Below are 24,232 nucleotides of genomic sequence, written 5' to 3' on the forward strand. Positions count from 1 at the left end.
TCAGAAAGTATTCCTTATTCACCATTTGTTAGGGTGGCAAGAGAGAAACAGTGAGGCTGGGGAAATGGCTCAGTCAGTAGAATGCGTGTCTCCTGCTGTAGACTGAAGGAAAATGCCCCCGTGGTCTAAAGTATTCAAATACGTGGTCCCCAGTTTGTGGCACTGTTTGGGGATGTTAGGAACTTTTAGGATACAGAGTTGCTGGAAGAGGCATGTCGCTGGGGGCAGGCTTTGTGGTTACAGCCCTGGTCCACTTCACTGTGTGCTTCCAGTAGGTGCTGATGTGGCCTTTCAGCTTCTTGTGCCTGTTGCCATGAGCATCTAGCCCACGAGATTGTAAGCCAAAATACATTTTTGAATTGCTTTTGGTCATGGTGTTCTATCCCAGCAATAGATAGGCAACTAATACAGAAGCTGGTATCAAGTAAGGGTGTTGCTGTGAAAAAAATGTGACCATTAAAAAAGGAGGGGAGGCTGGAAAGGGGAGCTGGAAAGCTCAGCGGTTAAGAATACTACACTTCCAGAGGTCCTGAGTTCAATTCCCAGCAACTACATGATGGCTCACAGCCATCTTTAATGGGATCTGATAACCTCTTCTGGTGTGTCTGAAAATATCGACAGTGCACTCGCATACATTAAATAAATCTTTTAAAAAAAGTGTGACCATGTTGGTTTTTTTGTTTCTGTAAGAATGTGGAACTCTGGACTTTGGATCAGAAAAATGATTGAATGCTGAAAGCACTATGAACAGTACTGGCTGTTTTGAGCCTGTAGGACTGTAGTGTTGTGAGTAATACAGACAGTAGAGGCCATTTATGTGACCCTTTGACAAAGAATCTGGCTGCTTTCTATCCAAAGCTGAATTTAAAAGTAATGGACCCATTTCTCTGGCATTAGCTATTTCTAGACAGTATAATGATCAATGAAAACAAACATGTTGTGGGGAAATAACAAATGTACAGCTCAGAAAAGAGCACAGGGAAGCTTAATGTTGACTTAATAATGACCTCGGAGGCATGCATTGGGAAAGGCTGCTTTTACTAGAGATTAGTGCTATAAGAAGTCCCCTGGTTGGCTTGTGAGATGGCTCAGCAGTTAAGAGCACTGTCTGCTCTTCCAGAGGTCCTGAGTTCAATTCCCAGCAACCACATGGTGGCTCATGATTTATCTGATGCCCTCTTCTAGCACGGAGGTGTACATGCAGATAGAATACTTATACATTAAAAAACAAAACAACAGCTCCCCCTGGTGGTGCAGATGAGGAAGAGAAGGCCTGCTAACCAGCTCAGCTACCACCCGGGCCCAGGCCTAGGGCTCTGAACTGACCCACTCCAAAATCTCCTCCATCTGTGAAAGGGCCAGTCCTGTCCATCCAGAGCTTCAGGATTTCAATGACATAGGGCAACAACAGAGTAACTGGGAGAAGTCCCAATGAGGATGCAATATTGATGGTATCACAGAAACCAGAGATCCTGAACCAGACCAACCATTTACTGCAGTGAACATTTGCAAGTGAGGATGTATAGACAGGTATAGACTGTGGGACACACTCTGATATACTACTTTCTAAGCTTTGGTGTGTGTGTGTCTTTTATTGAGGTTGCCAAGTGTGGAGGGCTGATATGAGGGGTCAGGGAGATGATAAGGGACTGGGGTGATGATGTGAAACTCACAGAGTTAAAAAAGAAGTCTCCTGCTCCACACTGGGACAATAGAAGTTAGTCAAGGCAAGAATCCTTTCAGATAAACCCCCGCTCTATGAGGGACAGCACCAGAACCTGGCTGTTTGCTTGCAGAAAGCAACACAAGAGCTACTGTGGATGTGATCAAAGGCACTGAAAGCTGACAGTCTAATTTTCAAACATTTTCCACATGGTACTAGCTTTGTAGGCATAAAAGATGCAAGAATGAAAAGTCTGGATTCTTCCTGGCTTCAGGAAGTCATTGATGTTGGGAACCATGTGGCAGATTTGGGGTTTCTTCAAGAAGGCCATGGGAAGCCACTGTGAAGCTATGAAGGTACAGCTTGGGTTATGGCACAAACCCCAAGACACTGGGATACAAAGCTGAGATGTCTGCCCAGGACGAGCTGCAGAGTGGAGCCATCCAGAGAATGATCTGTTACAGGCTGCGGTGCTGCTGGGTCAGAGTCGTCTCAGAAACTAAACCCTTACACAGTGGGTACAGAGCAGGAGGGTTTGGCGCTCACCATGCTGGTTTTGGCCTTTGGTCCAATATTTCCTTACAATGCCATCATCCCTTCCTTTTGGAATGGGAATCTATGTTCTATGCCATTGTATGTTGGAAGTATGTAATTGGCTTTCTGATTTACAGGGGAGACAAGGGCTTGCATTGAGTCTCAGAAGAGAATCTGGGGCAGCACTGAGAGTGTTAACGACTGTGGGAACTTTTGATATTGGACTAACTACGTTTTGTATGAGCTGACTATGGGCCTACAGGCATCATGGGAAGAATGTTGTAGATTGAATGAAAAATGATGCCCATAGACATTGAGCACTTGGTCCCCAGTTGGTGGTACTGTTTGGGGAGCTTATGGAGCTTTTAGGACGCAAAGTCTTGCTGAGGGATTGTAGCACCAGGGGCATTTTATAACCACATTCTCCGTCCAGTTCACTCTGCTCGTGGTGTGTGGTAGAGATGTGACCTCTTAGCTTCCTGCTCTGGCTACTGTGCCTTCCCACTACTGTGGTCATCTAGTCCTCTGGACTATAAGCTTTTAGTTTGGTATTTTATGACAGCAACTGAACAGTAACTAATACACCTTGAAAGCACGAAGCCCAGAGTTTGGGTTTCCAGGCCCATATAAAGCTGGTATGGTGGTGTGTACTTGTAATACCAGCCCTGTAACATGGGAGGCAGAGGACACGAGGAGGCAGAGGACACGAGCTATCTGGCAAACTTCCAAAGCCCTTAACAAAGGTAAAAGAGCCCTTGAAGTTGTTTTCTGACATATATGCAAGTGAATACCCACAAGTGCACTTCCCAGCACACAAAGCAAGTACCTGGACAAAGCAGATCTGAGAGCCTGAATACAAATGGGACCAACGCTTGTGATGTTGAGACAAATGAGGGAAATTAGGTGAAGGCTTAGGCTCCTTCCACGGCTGGCAGCTGTGAGGGGCGCTTCATACATACTGGCTGTCTTCAGGGCACCAATAGGGTGACAATCCTGTGCTGCCCCCATTGCAGGGCTCAGGACGTGACTGTGGTGGCATCAGTGCGTTTTACCAGGACCTCTTCATACTGCTGCTGTGTCAGTAACCCTTCTGTTATGCTTTTACTTTCCTCAAATTTGGGTAAGACAACTGCAATGTAGCCTTCGGTGGACGGCTGGGGAAGGAAACACAACACTCAGTAACACCCCATGGTTTCTAAGACGTTGTGGACAGGGCTGCACTTTCCCCAACTCCCCTTTACCTTTTCCTGAAGAAGAGATGGCTGATGAAGAATGTTTTCATTCACTTCCATTAATCGACCTCTAATACAGCTATTTAAAAAAAAAAAAGAATTTTTAGAAAACAACTTTTTGCCAGTAATTTTTCCTTCAGTGAACACAGGCATTTGAGGGTAAGGTACTAAGCCTCTACAGGATGGCTCAAACACTGCTTACCTAGATATGGTATATTCTTCTCCATCGGAGCAGTAAATCTTACACAGAGGTGCAAGCTCTGTTAGAAACTGTGCCCCCTGGGTAATGAGAAGAAGAAAAAAAAAGGTGTATTTACATTTTCCTCTAATAGGTAGCTCTCACTCCTAAACAGATCTAGTCTTGGAGTTTGTGTTACAGCAAAATGACTGAAGTATATAAACCCATTCATGTACTTCAACATAATAACCTACTATGTGCTAAGTACCATCTTATAATAATGGCTAGTTTAGTTACACACTACTATGTGTGTGTGTGTGTTTTTTTTTTAATCACAAATGAGAAATCTATATATGGCCAGGTATAAAGATTTCAATTTATAGGATAATTCATTGCAAGCAATATTATAAAATTCATTATGCGTGTCAGCAATATCCTGCAAAGTTGCTTTCATGAAGATCTTTTGCTGAGTGGGTGCTTTTGCTTTAATCTCTGTGCTCAGAAAACAAACTCAAGGGAATCTCTGAGTTTGAAGCTAGCCTGGTCTACACATCTAAGTCCAGGCTAGCCAGGGCAACAGTGAAACCCTGTCTCAAAAATGATGACAACAACAAACTAAAAATAATGAAAAGAGCCCTATCTTTTATATTAGAAATTAATAGGTAAAGGAACTTTACATGGTTTACTGCTAGGATTTTTCTAACTAAAAAATAAAACCGGTGGGCTGGGGAGATAGCTCAGAAGGTAAGACTATTTCCTGCTCTTAGGAAGGACCCAGGTTCAGTTCTCAGTACCCACACGGTGGCTGACAGTTACCTGTAACTAGCTCTAGGGCATTTGACAAGTTCCCCTTACCTCTGCAGGCTCCCGCACACACGTGTCACAGACACATACATAAAAATGTTTAAAAAAAGTTTAAATAAACCCAACTCCTTTCACTATTAGTACCACATTTTAACACAGTTCCTGACAGTATGTATGGTCATTGTTTCAGATACTCTGGGAGATGGGTACACCTAGGGTAGTATGACAAATATCTCTAAACAGGGAATGAGTGTGCTTTATGCACTGCTTTCTTTTTAAGAATTTTTCCTACAGTGAACATAGGCAGCTGAAGCCAAGATCCTTTCTTTTGTCTTTGAGAGTTTTGCATGTAGCCTGGTACTCACTGTATAGCCCTATATCGCCTCACCCTTGCAATTATGCTACCTTAACCACCCAAGAGGTGGGATTGCAGGCCAAGGCCAAGGCCCATCTTCCATCTCATCCCTTGAGGATAAGAAGAATGGAGCGCAGAACCTACTGATAGACACTATACCTCTTGATACACTTGTGTGTGGGGGTGTGGGGCAGGATTTACTGAAAGCCTACGATACACTGGGGGTGGGAGGTGGGAGTGTATAGCATGTTTTTACTGAAAACCTACATTGAACTGCTAGAAAAAGTCTTATGGCTGACTGGATCCATCATAGTATGAATATAGAAAATCTCAGTAGAAAAGAAAAAAAATCACAGGATTACAGAAACATACCCGTTTAAATTTCCCAGATACTTTGTTCTGAAGTCTGCTACAATTGTTACTGATCTGATAGGAAATACTTTTAATAGTTTTGCCACTTTGAAGAACGGGATGAGATCCTGCCAGTGTGATGACGCATATTCTACAAGGAGAAAAACAGTCAATCCTATGTTGTGGCATGGCGGCCAGAAACCTCCTCCTGTAACAGTATTCCTGCTGAGGGTGACTATCCAACCTGACCGTTGTTCAGTCCAGTTATCTCTGCTGTGATTGGAACGTAATACAGAAAAGGAGAGAATAGAGTTGAATCTCCTTCCCAGGAAAGGGAGCAGTACAAGTCTTTAGTAAGCTAGGGTAGCAGAGAAGCATGGCAAGACTGTGGACACAGAACATGACAAATGCCTCCACAAGGAGCCATTCTATAGGTCCAGCAGTACAGTGGTTGGCACAGGTTGGCTAAGCAGTACATGACCCAACAAGACATGTTCTTCCCACCACACTCCTATAATATCATTTCAACACTGTAGAAGACAATTTCATGAATGCTCAAACCCAACCCAAGACCATACCAGACTAACTACCAGAAGGACAGTGTTGATAATTTATAATTCCTGGTTTGCTTACCGGTTGGAGTGCTGGAGTATACAGTGGTCTTCACAGGGTTTTCCTTTAACATCTAGAGGAATAAATGAGTTGCTGGTTGTTGAATTAGTGTTTACTATTACCATGTGATTACCATAGTTCATTATGAAGCTGATCACAGTGGTCAAAGTAAATAAAGGCTATTAAGTAGTTTAAATGGCTTAATCCAGATAGAATCCTTTATTCAATGTTAAGGCAGGTAAGATTATTAACTTCTCCATCTTCTCACTTTAAGATGAGACCTATTATTTCCATTAGAGAAACACTATTATAAGAATCACGTTGCTTACATTGTGGTGTTGTTTTGTGGGGCTGTCTTGATGTTATAAAAAAAATCACATTTTTGGAAAATTCAGTCCTAAAGAGAACTAGGAAGGTTGCTTATCCTAAACGCCGTGTGTGGGCATACCAGTTTCCCTGAATTAAAAAGGCTAAGGTAGAGGCTAGAGGAGGGTCCCCAAAAGTGGTATTGGTATTTTCTGGGCACAAAGAACACCAGCGAAACCTCCTTCAAAACGTCCAGTGGACAATATGCACGGCTTCTTCTTAACATTAGATGTTCCTTAACATCTCTTAATGTTCTCTCCACGCCTAAGGTTTCTTCCCGACTGGGCGTAGGATTGATCCTTCCAAGCACACAAACACTTGGCAGTGTGTGGAAGCCCAGATAGACTAACGCTGAGTTCCTTAGTTTAGTTCACGTCCTTTCCTGCCAACAACCCGCATATGGCACTGCACTTCCCACGTCGGAAATCGAACCTGTAATCCTGGGACTAGGAAACTCAAGGAAGAGCACAGGTGGCTTACATCGCGTGGCAGAAGTACCTGCGGCATCCACCCTGTGCGGTAGAGCAGAGCTCACCACCATTCCGCACTTACCCGCTTTATACCAGCGAGTGAAGTATCGATCTACAAGGGAGGGTGCTGGGGGTTCGGTAGACATGACTACCTCTGGCGCCACCAGCCCGGCTTCGGGGCAGGGGAGCTCTTCCATCCCGCTGGTCCAGGAGAGTACTTCCGGCGCGTGGTAACGTTGTGCACGCGCACGCCCGCGACTCCCCGGCCCGCAGCCGACCTCCTTCCCAACCCCAGTCACTTGCGCTGCTGGGCCAAAGTCCAACTGTTGGGCAAATACAACTGGGCGTCAAAGGGCTGAGGGACAACAGACAGCAAAGTCCTTCTGTCTCTACCGGGCTAGGACCTCGGATCTACAGAGGCGGTGCATCTGGCCACACCCACCTGGTGACGTCAAGTTAGTGCGTCTCGCGGGTGATACCACGTCTGCGCCGCCTTTCTTGTGCTACCTGGCGGGTTTCGCTCATCGGTGGTTCGTGTCTCTTGTTTCCCGTGTGCATTGGCGTTTCCCTTCCAAACCCAGTGTACCGTGAGGGTTCGGAGCCGCGCACTAAGGCGAGGGCGCAGTTCCGCTAGGGCGTTGTAGGTGAGCATTCGTCCGTTCCAGTCTGAGCCGCTTTGTGCGGCCTGGTCTTGCGGGCCAGTACTGCCCTGCTGCAGGGAAGATGCACGCGCCTCTGTCTGCGCGCGCGGGCGGGGCAGCGTGGACAGCCTCTCTCTTCGAATTTCGGATGTTTTGTGTATACTTTTGCTCCGGATCCAACCTGGGGCGCTGCGGGACACAGCTGCGGGGGATGAGGGTCCGGTTCCCCAATTGCTGGTTTCCTTGCAGAATATAGATAAAACCTCTACCAGCTAATTGGTTAGTTCGTTGTAAAGGTGATAGGTAATAGAGGCCTTTGTGCTGTGCTGCGGGTCCTTTCTCGCATTTGGGTCATTTCTGTGGAACAGTATATCTCTTGCTTTCCTAGCTGGTGTGCCTAACCCGGGATTTCTGTGATGGCAGTGATTGTGTAGTCTTTTGTTTTTAGGGCCTAACATTTGGCAAGTTTTGATGTAAGTCACATAACGGATCTTAGGTATTGTGTAAAGGATTCGTTTGTATGTTGAGAACCATGATATATAACCAGCGAATACCTCTATGTGTAAGTGAAAGAAAAAGAGGCGTAGGCAAATTTTAGCTTGTGGAAACAGAGATGACAATAAGTCCCAAGCCAGGATAGGCTGTTATTTGATAAGAGATCAGCAGGTTCTCTGTTTTTCAGGTTGCATTTCATGTGCATGTAAGGGTCAGCTTATGATAATATCAGGAGATAGTGAGTGATAGTGAGTTTAATGTTCAGTTTGGACTTGTTCAGTTACAAGGTATATAGGTTTATCTAATCTTCCCTTTAGTGAGCTATCTAGCCTGAAGGTAGGGGACCACGGGGAGAAAATGGAGCAGTGGTCAGAATTTTAGGACATGATCAAAGTTGTATGAAAGGACTTTTTGGCACATGTGTGGATGGAGAAAAGTTGAATTCATGGAACCCAGGGAGGAGCAGTAGGAGGTGCCAAAGGAAGGCTATTAGCAGATTATGATCCTACAATCATTTGGAAAATACTCTTTTCCTAACTTGAAAGCACTGAGAAAAATACAGGGCTATGTAACTCCAAAAAGTTAAATGAGTGAGGAGTGTTGGAATGACAATTTAGAGAAGTCAGTGTTCATGCTAAAAGAATTGTGGCATTAGAGAGACTAATGAGCTTGCCTTTTATCATGTGCATGAAGTGGCCTCGGAGGCCAGAAGAGGGCATGGGACTCCCTGGAGCTGGAGTTATAGATGTTTGTTAGCTGCTGTGTAGGTGTTGAGAACTGAACTCAGGGCCTCTGGAAGAGCAGCCAGCACTCATAATAAACCTCTGAGCCATCTTTGCAGACCTGAACCGAGCTATTCTTTTAAAAACTCAGATTGCTTTGCTGTGCTTTATCAGTCAGGGTCCAGTCAGAAAAGTAGAGGCCACACAGTATTTCAGCAGGATTTATTATGAAGAATTATTTAAACTGCTCTAGGAGGAAGGAAAGGAAAAAGTGAAAAGCAAGTAATTTAGAAGGTAAGCTGAAGGAAGCAGTTCCCACGGGAAGGGAGCAACACTAGGGCAGATGTCAGCATCATCAGGCCCTAACACCTCATAGAAAGACCCTGTAACACTGGGACTCAGACTCTAGAGTGATGCCCAGAAACTCAGGATGAGGCCTGGGGCTGGACTTCTGTGTCTGAGGATGCAGTGTGCCTGATTAATGCTCCTGCCTCTGGGATGGCAATGATGAGGCTAGCCCTGGCAGTACCAGAGTCTGGGACCCGGGGTCCCTGTAAAGGTAAAGGCATATTGCTGGGATGGTAGTCACAGACAGAAAATCAGAAGAAGGGACTCCTCTGAATTTGCTATTACCATCTATCATTTCTACCCTGATTCTATGGATGCAAGGTAGCACGGATTTTAATGAATAGTCTCCCAAGTTCATGGAGAGGGATGTGGATCATGGTGATTGGATCCTGGCAACCTTGGATCCTAGCATATGCTATGGTTATCATTTGATTATGTCTCCAGATTTAACATGTTGTAAATTAATCTCCAGATTAGTCCTGTGTAAAGCTAGAAGCTTTGGAAAGTGAGAGTGTGGCCGTGTATATGCTGGTATGTTCACATTGAGTTTTACCCTTATTCTAATAACCACTTCTTCCTGAGTCATGCTCAATGTGAGGATGGCCGTTTAGCTCTGTTACAGTAGTCCTTTCTCTTTTAGGAGTTAATGTTTCGTTGAGGGAAGTTTTTATTTTTTCCCCCTCAGAAATTGTTTCATCATGAGAAATCTGAAGTTGCATCAGACCCTGGAATTTAGGGACATTCAGGCACCAGGGAAACCTCAGTGTTTCTGTCTGCGAGCTGAACAGGGGACAGTTCTGATTGGCTCAGAACGTGGACTGACAGAAGTAGATCCTGTGAAAAAAGAAGTAAGTCACTGATGAAGTTGCCAGCTCCTGCCTTGTTCGCGCACTTGTTTTCTTCCAAACGTCCTCCTCCCGATAGTCCTCCTTTAGATCCAAAGTAATTCACATATTCCTGACTAAATTGTTCTCTTTGCTTTGTGTAGATGGCTTGCTAGATAGAACTTAACAATATAGCCAATTTTGACTCTGCTAATTGTGTAATCTAAGTTGGCAAAGCTTTGACCATATATTTTATATGAGTACCTCACATTTCATCCTGTCTGCTGTGAATTTGTATTGTATTAGTGATCAATTACGAATCTACATGAATATTGCCATAGAGCTTTTATGTTTTATTCATTTTGTGGAGCTGTGGTTTGAAATCCCCTTCCTGAGACTTGTAGAGTCTTTCAAGCATGTTTGGGCTTCAAACCCAAACTGGCTAAAATCCCAGTCCTTAGTGCTAGAACTGACCATGGATATTGCTGAAAATTGTAAGATGTTCCCTTGATTATTTTTTGCTATTCATGCTTTTTATTTAGGAGATAGATTGTCTTTGCACACATTGTAGAAATATAAAGCAACATCATTTAGGGGCTAGACGTGTGTTCAAAGGTAAAACCCCTGAATTTGATTTCCCATTAGAAACAAATGTGAATAAAGGGCACATGCAGTAGCTGCATTTTTATAAGATATTTTTAAACAGGACATACTTGGGTTTGTTTTATTGTTTTTGTTTTGTTTTGTTGTCTTCGTTTTTTGCAACAGGGATTTGTTAGGTATTCTTGTGAGAAGACAATAGAGTTGTAATATTTCTAGAATGAAAGTTTGGGTTTTAATCTAGGGAAAATACTTGGAAAGATTATATGTTAGGAAAGAATCATTAAGGTCTGAAGAGATGGTTTGACGGTTAAGAGTACTGGCTACTCTTAACGAGAACCCCAGTTCAGTTCCCGAACCCATACCGCAGCTTACAACCATCTACAACTCCAGCTTTAGGAAATCCTACACTCTCAACAGGCCTCCGAGGGGACTAGGTACACGCATGGTCCACATACATACATGCAGGCAAGATAACCATACACAAAATAAAAATAAATCATATATAAAAAGAATAACTAGGAATTATTATTTACTTCTTGAACTCCGACGGCTCTTGAATGTAAACACTGATTTGCTTGTGTGTATGTATGTTTTGTGAAAGGTGAAGACTGAAATTTCTTTGGTGGCAGAAGGTTTTCTTCCAGAGGATGGAAGTGGCTGCATTGTGGGTATTCAGGACTTGCTGGATCAAGAATCTGTGTGTGTGGCCACTGCCTCTGGGGACGTCATAGTCTGCAATGTCAGCACACAGCAGGTGGGTGTAAGGCCTGGTCAGGAGGAAGTACCAAGTTCCCTTGGCAGGGCCACATGTTTGTATTGAGGTCTGATTTATAGCCATGGCATTAAAATATTTGCAAGTTAAATGGTTTTGGTGATATTTCAGGAGTTAAAAAACAGTTTAGTCTACTGCATCCATTAATCAGACAGAACGGTTGGGACATTACATTTTAAATTAGAACTTAAACATTCAATAAAAAGTAATCACTTTTGTGCTACCTTTTCTGAGTTCTTTAATTGGGTTGATATATATATATATATATATATATATATATATATATATATATGTGTGTGTGTAATATTAATTCTGATTGGATAATTTTAGAGTAATACAAGCACTACCGTAATACACTGTTAGATACTGGAAGCATACTCTAAGACTTGAGGGGAGTTACGCTGTAGCCTATTGCTTCTTTACTCTAGAATAAGACTGATTTTTCTGGATTTCCAACCTCTCTCTCTCTCTCTCTCTCTCTCTCTCTCTCTCTCTCTGATTATGTGTGTAATGTGAATGTGGGGTTGGCAGTGCCATGGTAGGTGTGGAGAGCAAAGGACAAGCTGGTGGGAGTCAGTCCTTTCTTTGTATCATGCAGGTTCTGGGGCTGGAACTCAGGTCTTCAGGCTTGTGCAGCAGGCTTTATGCACTGAGCTTTTATTCTTACCTTCCTAATTATGTAATTTCTTGATCCTTTTTTTTTTAAAGATTTATTTACTTTATTTATATGAGTACACTGTAGCTATCTTTAGATGTATCAGAAGAGGGCATCAGATCTCATTACAGATGGTTGTGAGCCACCATGTGGTTGCTGGGAATTGAACTCAGGACCTCTGGAAGAGCAGTCAGTGCTCTTAACCGCTGAGCCATCTCTCCAGCCCTCTTGATCCTTTTAAAATACTTCTTCGAAGCTGTGCATGGTGTCTCATGCCACAATCCTAGCACTTAGAAAGCTGAGGCAGGTGGATTGCCATTATTTCAAGGCTAGCTTTGCTACATAGTTCCAGGCCAACGCAAAAGAGCAGAAACAAAACAAAAGCGTCTGTTTCTCCAGTAAGTCTGATGTCTTTAGCACCAGTGTGTCACAGGAATTGCAGTGTTACTGAAAGTGGGCTAATACATGCAGCTTGTAAATGTAGAGGCTTAGATTGTGGCCAGCCCTTCTCTTTGTCTTTCTAGTGCAAACTTTTATTTACTCCTTACTGCGGTCTTGTTAGGGAGCCTGTCGTTTAGAAACGCTTGAGGCTCAGATAGCTTAGGTAGCCCTGTCAAGATCAGAGTCCCAGGCGGAGCTTGCCGTCCCAGTCTGTGGTATCCTCATTCCTCAGCATCTCTTTGAACATGCTAGTGAACTTTACTCCTCCTTCACGCTGAGAATTGTCTACATTTGTCACGGATAAGTTAACTGCTATTGCTCATATTTAAGTTAGAATTTTCCTTCCAAATTGTTTCCTGATTCCTGAGCCAGGCCCAGTCTATTTTATCTCCTTTGAGATCACTCTTTTTTGTGGCTTCTCACTGTCACAAGGCAGAATCCATGTCCTTGCTGCCTGATAAGACCGGTCGCTGTTCTCAAATTCCCTTTCACCTTTGTCCTTCATGCCTGGGTTTGTGTGTTCCTTAGGACCTAGTTGCAGTTAAGCCTTGACGCCTCCATGCTGCTTCATTGATGGTTCTCTCTCCTGGTCCTGCTGAGCTTTGAGGCCTTCACAGAACTCCCCTGGACTCCCCAAACCTCTGCTTGCTCTAAGACGCACTTTATTTCACAGGGACCTTAATAGTAACTAAGCCTTCCATAGAGTCATTGTTTTATGTCCTGCTTACTGTGCTTAATTGTGTGTCTAGTGTCTCAGCAATTGTTCCTGAAGGCACATCTGGTGGATCTTCCACCTTTGTGTGTTTACATTTTGATAGTTTGGTGGAGTCCATAGTAAACCTTTATTGAGAAGTTGGTATTCTAAACATCTCTTGATCTTCTCTGACGCAGCTGGAATGTGTTGGGAATGTGGCCAGTGGTATCTCTGTCATGAGCTGGAGTCCTGATCAAGAACTGCTGCTGCTTGCCACAGGTAAGCTTTTCCCTAGTGCCTAACTGACTTTGTAATACTTGCTCCTAATGTCATATGGACTTCAGAGTTTCTCAAGTCTTGGAACAGTGACAGCTGATTGTAATGTTAAGGTGATTATTCTTAACACTGCCTCTCTCTGTTAGCAAACTGAGTTGTTTGGGTAGCTTTGTGCTCTTTGGGGGTGAGGAGTGGGGTTAGAGAGCTGAGGAATCTGCTGAGTTCAGCAGTCAGTGTGAGCACTGCTTACCTTAACCTACTCTAAAAGTAGGAGTTGCTGAGAGACAGACAGAGAGACAGAGAGACACAGAGAGAAAGTGTGAGTGTGTTGCAGTTGAGTTTTAAGCTCTTAAGCCACACTCATGGGCCTATTTCCATCCTGTGAGACACCTTCCCAGAATCTTTCTAGGCCCTGCATGAGCCTCTTGACTTTCCTTGCTCTCAGACTCATTCACTAATTAGGGAGCTCTGTAGTAGCTCCAGGGCCATGGGTGTGGATGTGCAACAGTCAGTGTGCTGTGCAGCTTCAGGGATCCAGCTCGGTCGTCAGGCTTGGGGGCAAGTCGAGCTGTTTTGCCTGTCCAGTAAATACATTCCTCACAGCTTGTCTCTATGCCTGGTTTTCTTTTCTGGCGAGATGCTTTATTCCAGATGAATTCAGTTTATGTTTATAGAAACGTCTTAGAAAACTAGCAGTTTTTAAAGTAGTAGAGGAGGCCCCGGGGACTTGTATGTGAATTTATGCAGTCGGTAGCTAGGAGTAAGCGCCTGTGACTGGCCTCCTCAGAGCTTGTGTTTCAGAACACTTTGTATGCATGCATCTGCCTACCTGTTCTTCCTGGAATTCCTCATTCTGACTCAGTAGCTTCTGGTTCCTTAGACACTTGGAATGACTGATTTGTTACGTGAACAAAAAGATTTTTTCATTTGTTCCCCTAAGCTCAACAGACCCTGATTATGATGACCAGAGACTTTGAAGTAATCACGGAGCAGCAGATCCACCAGGATGATTTTGGAGAAGGTAAGCATTGCTCTGAAATACTCTGACCTGAAGTTCCTCAGTTTTTCTCATTTTCTTCTTCATAACCCTCGTCATCATAAGCCCAAAGAACTTCAGTCCGTCCCAGTTCGTAACAGGCATATCACTATTCTCCCCTCGGGTCTGTATCCTGGGGAGCAGAAACCCATACATGAAGTCTCCTGGGTACCGCTTAACCCTGAGGAACAATTCATACTAGAGTTGGAGGAGAAGAGTCACTCAGGCTAGACTAAGGGGAGCATGCTTGGAGTACAGTTCAGTGGACCACAAGAAAGGAGTGGGGGCAGGTAGAAGGCAGCGTTTCTTTCCTACCAGCTAGATCAGAATCTTCCCGTGGCTTTCAGAGCGCCTTCTTGCTGAGGTCTGGCCACCATCATTTGACCATTGAGGCTGTGAGTGTACTGATGGGGAAGAGAATGGAGATACTTGTTGACTTGTAAGGAGCTCTGGTCACTGGGAGATCATGAGCAGCTGGCCCAATTGAAGAGGTACTGTTAGGGGCAGGTTCTGAACTGTTGCTAGGCCCTGCCTTCATCCCTTCTCACTCTGCTAACTTGGGGATAGCATTTGGATGCTTCAGAGCCAGGTGTGCTGGCCACACCTTTAATTTCTGCACTAGAGAGGCAGAGGCAGGTGGAACTATTGAGTTTGAGGCCAACTTGGTCTACATAGTGAGTTCAAGGACAGCCGGCCAGGGCTATTATATAGATCTTGTCACAAACGAAAACAAAAACAAAAACAAACCAAACCAAAAAAAAAAAATCTTAGAATTGCCCTCTGACTAAATCTTTGGAAACGTACCAAGGGGTGCTATGCATGGTAGGAACGTGATTGATTATGTTGTTTGTTTTTTCTCTAAGGCACATGTCACAGATTTAATGACTTAATTTGTGAGTCATGTGTAAGAGAACAGCAGGAGTCACTGAAGATTGGAGGTTTCTAGAGCCTGACTTGAGCTGGGTCAAGACTGGAAGTAGAGGACTCGTCCAAGCCAGTTGTTCCTTACAGACACCCTGGCTCATTCAGGGACCTGGGCATAAGGCAGCATGCCAGGTGCCAGGGCAGGAGTGCAGGATTAAATGGTTTTGATGCAGTCAAATGCTGTGGATGTTTTGTTTGTTTATGTCTAGTAAGGCTGCTCTTAGTGACGTGTGTGTGTGTGTGTGTGTGTGTGTGTGTGTGTGTGTGTGTGTGTGTGTGTGTGTATAGAAAGATTACCGACAGGGCATGAGGTTTATAGGTTCCTGTAGGTGAGTGTGGGCCTAGAAGAGGGAATGAATTCAGGAAGAGTCTGTTGCCCATTTAAGCATGTGAGTACACTTTTTACAGTTAGCTCAGAAACTTGGAATTTACATTTGTGGTTTTCCTCTTATCCATGTGTAACATGAGAAATGCCAGCCTAAAGTTTGAAATATAAACTGGGTTTGGCTATGTGGTAGAAGAAGAAAAGAGTTTATTGTGACTCCACCCAGAAGTTCAGGTGATAAGAGAAAAAGGTACCAGTAACAGAAGGAAGATGGGGTGCTGGTCTGCCGATGATGAGCTCTTCCATAGATGTGACTCCTGACTGTCAGGGCTTGTCATGTGGAGTACGTACATGCAGGGCATGGGAGTCAGTAGTGTATAGAGAATCTTTGCTATCATGAGAACAAGTGACCTTGTTCACCGAGCAGATATAGATAGTGCTACAAGAGTCTAGGGTTCAGAGTAAGGTCACTCACAGTGTTTAAATTAGAAAAGTGATCTCTGATCCTGGCTTTTTCCTAAAGTTTTTTTTTTTTTTAAACCTTGCAGTAAATTAAGGAAAGAAAATCTAAGTTTGTGCTTTAAGTTTGTGAGCATAGACAAGCTACAGTTTGCAGATCCTTGCTGTGAGCCGGTCACTCACTGTCTGATCTCACTGGGAGACTTTCATTGTTTAACTCTGGTCCTCTACTTCTTGGGGACCTGTCAGAGAAGCTCACAGCTGAGCACAGCAATAGTCAGCAGTCTTCATGTGTGGTGGCAGGGTGTCCTTTGAGGGCCTGTCGCATTTAGACATGCTCATGCAAGCAAACCAGAAGTGGCTGTGCTAGCCATAATTCATTGAATTGTAGGGGGTCTGCTTCAGAGTTAGTGGACAGGGAAGTCCTGGTCCTGGATGGTGTCCGGCCCATCTTTCTGTTGCCTCTTGTGGACGAATGCTACATCTTACTTCTAGGAGCAGAAAGTCTGTGCTGGCTCTGCATCTTTGCCACTGTATTTTGTATAAGAGAAGTAGTTTAGTTTAGGGCAAACAGCCTAGAGCATAGGAAGCCTGTGTTCTGATTTTAGGCACTGTCACTGTGGAGTTTCAGATAAGTCTACACGAGGAACTACATTTGATGAAATAAAGCTCCTTTCAGCACCAGCAGAAAGCTTAGATGGTTGATTTAAAGTTAAAAATTAGAGTTTCATTCCAGGCTATTGGCTTGAGATATGTGCTTTGTGATTCATGGACACATTTTTTTAACTTCTTCATATTTGGTCAGATTTCTGACTTGTGTCACGCTTTCCAAGGTGAGGGCATTTCCCCTTCTGCTGGACTCACTGCTGTAGGTCATTTGGAGGCTCAGCTTGTAACCTGATGGCTGATGCTCAACTTCCTGAGTTGCTAGTGACTGTCTTCATGAAGAATGAATGAAACTGCTTTGATTTCAGTTCCTTTGCTTATTTTATGTCTTCTTGTTCTTGCAAAACCATAGGCAAGTTTGTCACCGTTGGATGGGGCAGTAAGGACACGCAGTTCCACGGCTCAGAAGGCAGACCAATAACCTTTCCGGTGCAAATGGTAAGACGGGAGGATAGGTGTTCAGTTCTGCCATGTGCTGGAGCACTGCCTGGCCTGTGAGAGACCAGTGGTATCAGTATGTCTTCTGCTGTAATAAAGCGGTAGCTGCTAGGTGCCCTACAGAAATGAGTCACCCACAAGAGATAGTTTTCTTTTCTTCTTATGGACTGCACCCAGTCTCATTTACTGTCCAATAGATTGCAGTAACTTTGGCTCATTACTTTCGTTTTTCCTAAAGGCCTGGTCTTGACTTAAAAGTTTATAGTTTTCAGAAATGGGTAGAAGTCCATTGCTTACTCAGAAGCAATACTTATAGGAATGATCTGGTATTAGACTGTGTTGTTTTGATGCCCTGCTGGCACCTTGCTGGGCTCCGTAAAGTTGTTTCATGCTTTCTTGCTTTCTTGGATGAGCTCTCTCACTAATTAAAACATGTTTGTTAAGAATTTGCATATGCTGCAGTCTGTGTGAGACAGTCTGCAAGATGAGAATCCCACAATAGACTAAAGCACAGATACCGCCAAAGTCCAACGTTGTGAACCAGTGAGTTTTATTGGGTTACTTAAAAGACTGGGTAAGGGGTTACTTACAGGAGCAGAAATGACTCAAAGACAGCTGCATTACCAAGGCCCACCCCAGTATGCATGACAGCTCACAAAAGCTGGGAAACCAGGAATATACTGGGTAGCCTGTAGGTAGCTCAACAGGTTGGAGAGTGTCCAATCCTAGTGACTCTGTGTAAACCTCTTCCAGGCAGCCCAGCTGGTTTCTGCTTTTCCCAAGCAGCTGGTCTGATCTCAGAATCTTCTTTGTAGCTTGGCTTGTTTGGGACAAGAGACTTTCAGCTTTTACTGCTTATACCACCAGGGAGTGGGGCCTAGTGAATCTGGTAATTTTCAGGGACTTCCTGAAGCTATTTTGAGTTTTTACTTCCTGCTGAAGGAGCTTCCCTGCAAGAGGAAATGTTTCATCTTGGAGGAAACAGTTGCACAACAACCTTTCACTAGGGGGAGTATGTGTTGTATATCAAAGGGCAGTGTCTTAGTAAGATACAGTATAGTCTAGCTAGCTTAATCTGTGGCAGGGTAGAGCTAGCAGTGTTTTGAAATGGAGCCACCACTGGAATGTGAAGTGTGCTTTGGTGCTCACCTTTCTCCCACCCATAGGCTTGACTGCTTCTGGACTCTGGATTGAGATGCAGGTGGCACTGGAGACCGTTCTTCAGCCAGCACTGCAGAGGGCAGAACTGCGTTATCTGTGCTGCTGTAGCTACTGCTGCTGGCCCTTCTCTACCCACTTTCCCCCGTTTCTCCACTCTGTCCTGTCATGTAGTAGGACTGTGTATATTTAGACAGACGCTTGTTCCCTTGCCATAGATCCCTAACCTATTCCTTGGCTTCTTGTGTTTAATAACTGTATTTGTAGCATTGCTAATGCCCAAAGAAGAAAGGCTGTGTTTATTTTATTTTTAAGTTATTCTTGATTTCTAGGACTAAGCTCTTCTAGAAGGGTTCCTGGAGAGTCTCTGATGCTGGTTTTCTATATAGCTTCAAAATCCTATAAAAGATGAGTATTTGGTGGCCAAGGCTTGTTTGACTTGGGAGCATCGATTCCCCAGTAATACTGCTATTTTTCTCTCTCTTTAGCATGAGTCTGCCTTGTCCTGGGATGATCACAGACCACAAATTACCTGGCGTGGGGATGGGCAATTTTTTGCTGTGAGTGTTGTTTGCTCACAAACAGGTATGGAAATAAATTGCACTAAAAATTTTACCTAAATTAAAATCTAGAGAAGTTTTTTCCTTTTGCCTTGAGTAGAGTATTAATTACAGAGTGGGGAAAGATGTGCTGCTTTAGATGTTAATGGCTTAGGAATTAGAAGAAAGCTTTGAGGCTGTCTGGTCAAGCCTCACCTACTAAATACAGATTTGACCCATCAGAAAGTAGTGTGTAAGAGTCACTATAGTATTTTAAGTGCTTGTGTCTGTTTACTCTACTTCCTTTGCAGGGGCTCGGAAAATCCGAGTATGGAACCGAGAGTTTGCCTTGCAGTCAACCAGTGAGTCTGTGCCAGGGCTGGGGCCCTCCCTGGCTTGGAAGTGAGTGAACAGATGAGCCTGGGATTCTTCCTGCTTTCCCTTCCATCCCTTCTTCCCGAATTCAACTGCATACTGGATTCTTCATAGATTCCCTTGTTCCAAGACCTGACACTGGTTGCACCTCTAGTTCCTTAAAGGTTATGGTTATATGTATAGCTGTCGTGGGAAACAAAGAGATGTGTCTGTTGGGAGTCCTAGTATTTGACACTCTGTGGGAGAAAGGGATTTTTGTGAGACAGGGTTAAAGGCCTTTCTTTTGGACAGATTCCCACAGCAGGTAGTCTGCTACTAAGAAACCTGGGCTGCCTTCTGCATCTGCCTTCTCTGTTTCCTTGATGCACTGCTTTGTGAGACCACAGCTTGCCTGTCATTTAGCTGCATGTAGATACAGATAGATTAAATGGCTCCTGTCGCAGCAGTAACCTCTAGGTTGCAGACATCTTGCTTGCCACCAGTATTAGAGTGGGGCTGAGTGTTACTTAGGTGTTCGAATTAAGAGGTTGGAGAGAAATGGGAATGAGACAAGTGGACTAAAGATGATTTCAGGAGGGAAATGTTAACATCTCTTCCCAAGCATGGAACATTTGTGAAGTTGTATAACTGAAAAAGAAAAGAATTACTGAGGATATTGTGCTTGAAATGTAGGAAAAAATGTAGTTTGTTTTTAATACTTCAATTGAACTTCCAACATCACAAACAAATGTATACACACAACAAACACACACACACACACACACACACACACACACACACACACACACACACACACACACACACACACACACATACACCCCACATACCTGTTACTGGTAAAAAAGATTTCAATTTTTTTCTTCTGGGTTGGGCCTGCAGGGTGAACATGGTTGACTCTTCTAACTCAGGTTTTGCTTTAAGACCCTCAGGCAGTCTGATTGCATCTACTCAGGATAAACCCAACCAGCAAGACGTTGTGTTTTTTGAGAAAAATGGACTTCTTCACGGGTATTTTACACTTCCTTTCTTGAAAGATGAAGTTAAGGTAGGTGTGGGAATTCTTTGCCATCCAATTAGAGAGCTCTCCTTAGCTGTAGAGGGTTGTGTCTGACAGAGGTTAGCAACAGAAGCTACCTACCGTGTGGAAAGGATGGCTTCTGACTCTCAGAGCAGAGTGCTAAGGAAAGTCATAGACAGGGAATAGAAGTGCTGTCCTTGCTGTTTGCTTTGATGACTAGCTTTCCTGGTGTTCAATAGTTAAATAGTTAAAGAGCAGCCTATATACCAACTTATACACATTCCTGGGCAGAGTCACACGAAATGTGTACAATTTTATAAAATCATGTAGGATAATCTTTCTTGTGTAAAATTTTAAGAGATTTTTTTTTTATGGAACCATGTTCTTTCTTTATATTGTACCTTAATTAGTATTATGTATTAAATATATTTACATAGTAAGATATAATGTATTTTTTTTTCTTCTTCTTCTTTTTTCTTTTTTTTCGGAGCTGGGGATCGAACCCAGGGCCTTGCGCTTGGTAGGCAAGTGCTCTATCACTGAGCTAAATCCCCAACCCCGATATAATTTATTTTACATAATAATATAACACATTACTATACCTAATAGTCAAATTTCTTGATTTTTCTAAAAATGTTATTTTGCTTTGTCTTACATTTGTATATAAATGTTTAAGCATAATGCGTATTTAAGCCCTTTTTAAAGTACCAGTTTTGTAGATTGGTTTAGCAACTAGACATTAGTGTCTTGGGCTGACCAGCTCCAGTGTTGTAGGGTTATTTGGCTTATGGGTGCACTCCAGAGTCTGAAGTAGACAAACAACTGAAGGCCTGCGTGACTTTTGTCCCTCCCAGGTAAATGACTTGCTGTGGAATGCAGATTCCTCGGTGCTTGCTGTGTGGCTAGAAGACCTCCCGAAGGAAGGCAGATCCACTCTGAAAAGCTATGGTATGACAGCTGCTGAGCGTTGGCTCATGCTTTGTGCATTGTGTGGAAGTAGAAGCCTGTGCGGTTTCCCTCCTCCTTCCTCAGGCCTTCAGTGATGTCAGTGTAGCTGAAGTAGGTGGATGCTGATGGGGACGGGTAGGTTTGGATCTGTGAGGGTTTCACCCATGAGTTGTTCAGATGGAGAGCAGAGCCAGTAGGATATAGACACAGGATGGGGAGAAGAAGTTGTGGCTGGCTCTGTGTTAAGGAATGGGCTCATGAGCATGTCAGGGTGGCACATTGGAAATTTCTATGGCAGGCTGTAAGTTCAGGTGGGATTTTTGTGTTGTGGTATTGAGACAATTCTTTCTCTCCTGGGAACCCTGGCTTTGCTTTTAAGGCTTTCATCCATCCTGGATAATCATTTTATTTAAAGGCTCTCTGAGCAGCATATAGCAGAGCAGAGACAAGGGACTCACAGCTTTTATGATGTGTGGGCATGCAACTTTAAGTATGCATTTAGGATTATGTCTGTCTTTTCTTTCTTGTTACTTCCAATGCTAGGTAACTAGGTAATTAGCCTTACAGCGCAAGCTCTCTGTCACTAAGCCATTCATTCATTCATTTTAATAGTTTTTAACCCTAGCTAAACCTTTAATAAAAATAATGAAACACAGGCTTCATCTCAGAATTGGATTCATTGTTTTGGGATAGAGAATATGTATATTATCTGTTTATTTTTGGTTGTGTTCAGGATTTAATCAGGGCCTTATAAAAATTACTGAACCAAACATGCCCAAACTTTCCAGGGGTTTTAATATGCAGCCACTCAAAGACCAGTGATTCACATATAGAAAACATTAACACTGACAGACACAGATAACAAAAGTACACATCCTCACAGTGTCTGCCTTCCTTTGCAGGAACTTGTGGTCCCACCTGGTAACCCATGGTCACACAGACATAATGTAATGGTGTCATTAGAGGGCCAGGCATTATTTCCTGTGATCATAATAGGTTAAGCATTAGTGGGGAAGTTAAATTCTTTCATGGAGCTAAAATCCTAATTTATGTGTGTTTTCTATTGATAAAGGCCAGCTTGGGCACAGTTGGTCATTTTAATGCATATTGGGATGATTGAGGGTGTGTGTATTAATTTTCAGGCAGCTAATGTTGGTTAGTACTGGAGAGCCATGGACATAACTGTATGCAGAGCATCCACAAGAAAACAGGCGTCCTACACCCTGCTTACCACAGAGTCGCTGATCTAGAACCTGGCTGCATTGCCTGGGTGCAGTCATATGCCACAGAAGGACTTTGTCCACAGTAGACCACATGTTAGGCCCTGGTCTCGATGGACGTATCCCCAGGGGCATTGTAGCTGACTTAGTCTGTGTGAGGATCCTTTGTAATGCTCGCACTAGGTGATGCCTATGGATGTCACATTTCTCAGGCTGTATTCCTTTGTGTCATGCATAGCTGTGCACTTCGTCTGGTTATCTTCTGCCCAACTTTGCATGGAGGAAACATGCTGAAATACTGTCTTAGCTTTCATAAGCACAGAATTGAAGGTAGAGACAAAAATAAATGTGCTTCTGACCTTGATGTGTGACATTTCGTCTCATAGGAAAGTTACATCTTTTGACATTGATTATTATATAATTATTCGATTATTGTATAATTATTATTTTAGAGAGACCAAAAAGGAAGAAAACTTCCTGGACAAAGTACAGAATTACCCCTGTCCCCCTTTTTGTCAGTGGTCTGCAGCTTGGTGTCCTGTCTCTGATGCCTTCCCTTCCTTTGCCTCCACACGCAGTCCAGCTCTGGACCGTGGGGAACTATCACTGGTATCTCAAGCAAAGCCTGCCCTTCAGCACCACGGGGAAGAACCAGATCGTGTCTCTGCTGTGGGACCCAGTGACGCCGGGCCGACTGCATGTTCTGTGTCAGGGCTGGCGGTATCTATGCTGTGACTGGCACTGGACCACTGATCGGAGCTCTGGAAATAGTGCCGATGACTTGGCAAATGTGGCTGTCATTGATGGAAGTGAGTTGCTGCAAAGCGTGTCTGTGAAGGCAGATATGCCGGCTTAACCAGAACAGTGAAGAGATCTTCATTTGGTTTGGTTTGTTTGATGTCTTTGATGATTGCGAGTGTCATTGGGTAGAATATATACTATACTGAAAACCCTAGTTCCACCCCGCCCCAACTTTCTGTTGAACTGTATTTATAGCCTTATACATTAACTTGTCTGGCCTTCGAACTTGAAGACTGATGATTTTCTCCCTTTGCAGAGAACAGTGGAGCATAATGCAGCAGTGGGGGCTGTGAGGCTTGTATTGATTGTACATTCCACAGTGTGGCTTTGTTTTTTGTTTAAGCACTATAAAGTGCCTCTTTTTCAGGATGCTTAGTCAAATCCAAGACAGTTACCTGCTGTGAGGAAGACTGGTGTTTAGTTAGGTGTAGGATCAGAGGTGGAGAGCTGTTTTGCAGAATGGTATAGCCATAGGCAGTTTGCTGAAAGCAGATAGACGCTCTTGGCTCTCAGTGTTCTGTGTAGTGCTTTTAATACTGATTTCTATAATCATGTTCTGTACAGAGAACTTAGTCATACCTTAATTAGGAGTTTATATATAGAAAAGTGCTCTTTTAATGTGTGTGTTGGGGGTCTTTTTAGATGGAGTTTTGGAATATATCCTGGTAGTCCCTGTGTAGATCAGTCTCCTCCTCATGGTATCCCTCCAGCCTCAGCCCCCTAACTGCAGCCCTTATGTTTTTGGAGGTTTTGGCTATCCTAGTTTATGTCTCTCTTCCTTACAGACCTTCCTTAAAGCTGGAACTCTGACCTCTTGGTCTTTTTGCCCTGATCCCCGGCACCTGAATCTTCAAGTGCACTGGACGTGTAGGGGCCATGTTAGCCACGTGCACACGGAGCCCCTCATGTCTGCACTGTTTTTAAGTTTATTAATGAGGAAGTGCCAGAAGTTGTTTTGTAGAGCTACTGCAGGTGTCTAACACAGTTATCATCTAGGTGCTTACAGATGCTTACTGCCTGCTGTACACACTGAACACCTGCATTGGCTAATCCTCCTTCTCGTTGTGCAGACAAGGTGTTGGTAACAGTCTTCCAGCGGACTGTGATCCCACCTCCCATGTGTACCTACCGGCTGCTGATCCCACATCCAGTGAATCAAGTCATGTTCTCTGCTCACCTTGGAAATGACCTTGCTGTCCTTGACGCCAGTAACCAGATTTCTGTCTACAAGTGTGGTAAGTGGAAACATGGGAACAAGGAGCTCAGTCAGTCCCTGTTCCCGAACAGAA

The 24,232-nt window shown here is 43.8% G+C and overlaps 2 protein-coding genes and 1 long non-coding RNA gene across 3 annotated transcripts in view; 1 reads left to right on the forward strand and 2 right to left on the reverse strand.

Moving 5' to 3' along the window:
- Nucleotides 1-1,470: 1,470 nt before the first annotated feature.
- LOC116901719 lies at nt 1,471-15,263 on the reverse strand. Its single transcript, XR_004388012.1, has 2 exons — nt 15,225-15,263; nt 1,471-1,588 (listed from the first exon to the last, which is right to left on the reverse strand). It is a non-coding gene; the product is annotated as an uncharacterized LOC116901719 (long non-coding RNA).
- Abitram (actin binding transcription modulator) lies at nt 1,824-6,930 on the reverse strand. Its single transcript, XM_032903808.1, has 6 exons — nt 6,648-6,930; nt 5,751-5,802; nt 5,139-5,268; nt 3,632-3,708; nt 3,439-3,508; nt 1,824-3,351 (listed from the first exon to the last, which is right to left on the reverse strand). The coding sequence occupies exons 1-6, from the start codon at nt 6,760-6,762 to the stop codon at nt 3,214-3,216; spliced, it is 582 nt and encodes a 193-aa protein (XP_032759699.1). The 5' UTR covers nt 6,763-6,930; the 3' UTR covers nt 1,824-3,213.
- Elp1 (elongator complex protein 1) overlaps nt 6,984-24,232 on the forward strand; it is a 49,478-nt gene continuing 32,229 nt past the window's right edge. The window contains exons 1-12 of the mRNA XM_032903819.1: nt 6,984-7,209; nt 9,457-9,619; nt 10,800-10,952; nt 12,958-13,039; nt 13,977-14,057; nt 16,799-16,884; nt 18,531-18,627; nt 18,893-18,983; nt 19,878-20,001; nt 20,829-20,922; nt 22,721-22,951; nt 24,014-24,178. Of these exons, the coding sequence (XP_032759710.1) occupies nt 9,470-9,619; nt 10,800-10,952; nt 12,958-13,039; nt 13,977-14,057; nt 16,799-16,884; nt 18,531-18,627; nt 18,893-18,983; nt 19,878-20,001; nt 20,829-20,922; nt 22,721-22,951; nt 24,014-24,178 (1,354 nt within the window). The 5' untranslated portion in view covers nt 6,984-7,209; nt 9,457-9,469. The remainder of the gene's footprint in view (nt 7,210-9,456; nt 9,620-10,799; nt 10,953-12,957; nt 13,040-13,976; nt 14,058-16,798; nt 16,885-18,530; nt 18,628-18,892; nt 18,984-19,877; nt 20,002-20,828; nt 20,923-22,720; nt 22,952-24,013; nt 24,179-24,232) is intronic.

Source organism: Rattus rattus, chromosome 1 (assembly GCF_011064425.1).
Source record: "Rattus rattus isolate New Zealand chromosome 1, Rrattus_CSIRO_v1, whole genome shotgun sequence".
NCBI classification, from domain to species: domain Eukaryota; kingdom Metazoa; phylum Chordata; class Mammalia; order Rodentia; family Muridae; genus Rattus; species Rattus rattus.